This window comes from Apteryx rowi, unplaced genomic scaffold, assembly GCF_003343035.1.
Source record: "Apteryx rowi isolate R43461 unplaced genomic scaffold, aptRow1 scaffold_2170, whole genome shotgun sequence".
NCBI classification, from domain to species: domain Eukaryota; kingdom Metazoa; phylum Chordata; class Aves; order Apterygiformes; family Apterygidae; genus Apteryx; species Apteryx rowi.
The window spans coordinates 3,649-5,768 of NW_020448498.1; the positions used below are offsets into that span (position 1 = coordinate 3,649).

General features: G+C 72.5%; 1 protein-coding gene across 1 annotated transcript in view; it reads left to right on the top strand.

The window, feature by feature from the left end:
• DEDD2 (death effector domain containing 2) overlaps positions 1-1,876 on the top strand; it is a gene marked incomplete at its 5' end in the record, with an annotated part of 5,520 nt that extends 3,644 nt beyond the window's left edge. The window contains one exon of the mRNA XM_026064494.1: positions 220-1,876. Within this exon, the coding sequence (XP_025920279.1) occupies positions 220-587 (368 nt within the window). The remainder of the gene's footprint in view (positions 1-219) is intronic.
• Positions 1,877-2,120: the final 244 nt, after the last annotated feature.

Genomic DNA, 2,120 nt, shown 5'->3' on the forward strand with positions numbered 1-2,120 from the left:
GGAGCAGGCACTGGGGGAACTGGGCCCGTGGGGATCCCCGTCCCCGGCCGCAGCAGGCGGCACCGAGCTCCGGCAGCGGCACCGAGCTCCGGCAGCAGCGCGGAGGCTCCGCGACTCCCGGCCCCGCTTCCCCGCTCCTTAACGCCGCCGTTTCTCTCTCTCTCTCTCCCCCCCCTTCCCTCTCCGTCCCGCTCTTGCCGCCGCCGGCGCCGTTGCCAGACATCCGGCTGCGCGTGCGGGCCGAGTACTGCGAGCACGAGGCGGCGCTGCGGCAGAACGTGGCGTCGAACCGGGCGCAGCGCCTGGCGCGGCAGCTCGACCTCTTCGGCCAGGCGAGCACGGTGCTGAAGTCGCGCGACCTGGGCTCCATCATCTGCGACATCAAGTTCTCGGAGCTCTCCTACCTCGACGCCTTCTGGAGCGACTACCTCAACGGCTCCCTGCTGGAGGCCCTCAAGGGCGTCTTCCTCACGGACTCGCTCAAGGAGGCCGTGGGCCGCGAGGCCATCCGGCTCCTCGTCAACGTCGACGAGGACGACTACGAGGAGGGCCGCCGCCTGCTGCTCGACGCCCTCGGCGCCCCCTGAGGCGCCGCCTTCCCGGCGCTTCCTTCCGGCAGCACCGTGCTGCCCGCAGCCTTCCCGGCGTTTCCGGTGAGGACGATGGTGCCCAGAGGCTTCCCGGCGCCTCCCGGTGCCTCCGGTGAGGACGATGGTGCCCAGCGGCTCCAGGCGCCTCCCAGCACCTCCGGTGAGGACGGCGGCTCCTGGTGCATCCAGTGAGGACCGTGGTGCCCGGAGGCTTCCCGGCGCCTCCCGTGAGGACCATGGTGCCCGGCCCAGTGGCTTCCCAGCGCCTCCCAGGAGCTCCAGGCGCCTCCCATGAGGACACTGGTGCCCGGCGGCTTCCTGGCGCCTCTGGCCCCGACGGCTCCCGGTGTGTCCGGTGAGGATGGCAGCTCCCTGCACCTCCGGCAAGGCTGGGCGGCTCCCGGTGCGTCCGGCCCCGGTGGTGCCCCATTCCCTGTGTGTCCAGCATCCAGCTGCTGGCGCTTCCCGGTGCGTCCAGCACCTGGTTCCTCACACATCCAGCCCCGGCGGGTCCCAGCGGCTCCCGGTGCATCCGGCGAAGACGGCAGCTCCTGGTGCATCCGGCGAGGCTGGTGGTTCCCAGCGTGCCCAGCCCTGGCGGTGCCCCATTCCCTACGTGTCTGGTGCCCAGCTGCTGGCACTTCCCAGTGCATCTGGCTCCTGGCGCATCCAGCCCCGGTAGCACCCGGTTCCCTGTGTTCCCAGTGCCTGGCTGCTGGTGTTTCCCGGTGTGTCCAGCACCTGATTCCCCGCGCATCCAGCCCCGGCGGGTCCTGACGTGTCAGGCCCTGGTGTCATCTGGCTCCAGGTGCGTCCAGCGCCTGGTTCCCGGTGTGTCCGGTCCCGGCAGTGCCCGGCTCCCGGTGCATCTGGCCTCGGCAATTCCTGGCATCTCTGGCACCCGGTTCCTGACGCGTCCGGCCCCGGCGGCGCCCGGCTCCCTGCGCATCCAGTGCCCGGTTCTGCACGTGTCCGGTCCTGGTAGTGCCCGGTTTCCGGCACCCGGTTCCCGATGCATCCAGCACCCGGTGGCGCCCGGTTCCTGGTGCATCCGGCTCCTCCGGCGTGGGAGCTGCCCCCCTGCCCGTCCCGCCGCCGGGGCGCCGCCAGCCCGCGGGCCTCGGGCTGCGCCGGCCCCTCTTCCCTGCCTCCCTCCCCGCTTCCTCCCGGGAATTTTTTAGGATGTTGCCCCTCCCCGGGCGGGCGGGGCCGCGTGTACATACTGTGAATACCGGCCGCGGCGGGGRGCTATTAAAGGCGAGCGGCGGAGGCGGCGCCGGCCCCGGTTTGGCCTTTTTTTAACCCGTTTTCTTGTCGTTCCCCCCCCGCCAACGCGGGAGGGGGCCCAGGCGTCCGGGCAGGGGGCGGGGGGAGGGGGCAGGATGCGCTACGGGAGCGCGGCCGCCAGGGGGCGCCGTGACCGCGCGAAGGGGCCGGGCCCAGGCGTCCGGGATCGTCCTCGTCCAGGGGGCCCAGGCGTCCGGGACCCTCCTCTCCCAGGGGGCCCAGGCGTCCGGGATCGTCCTCGTC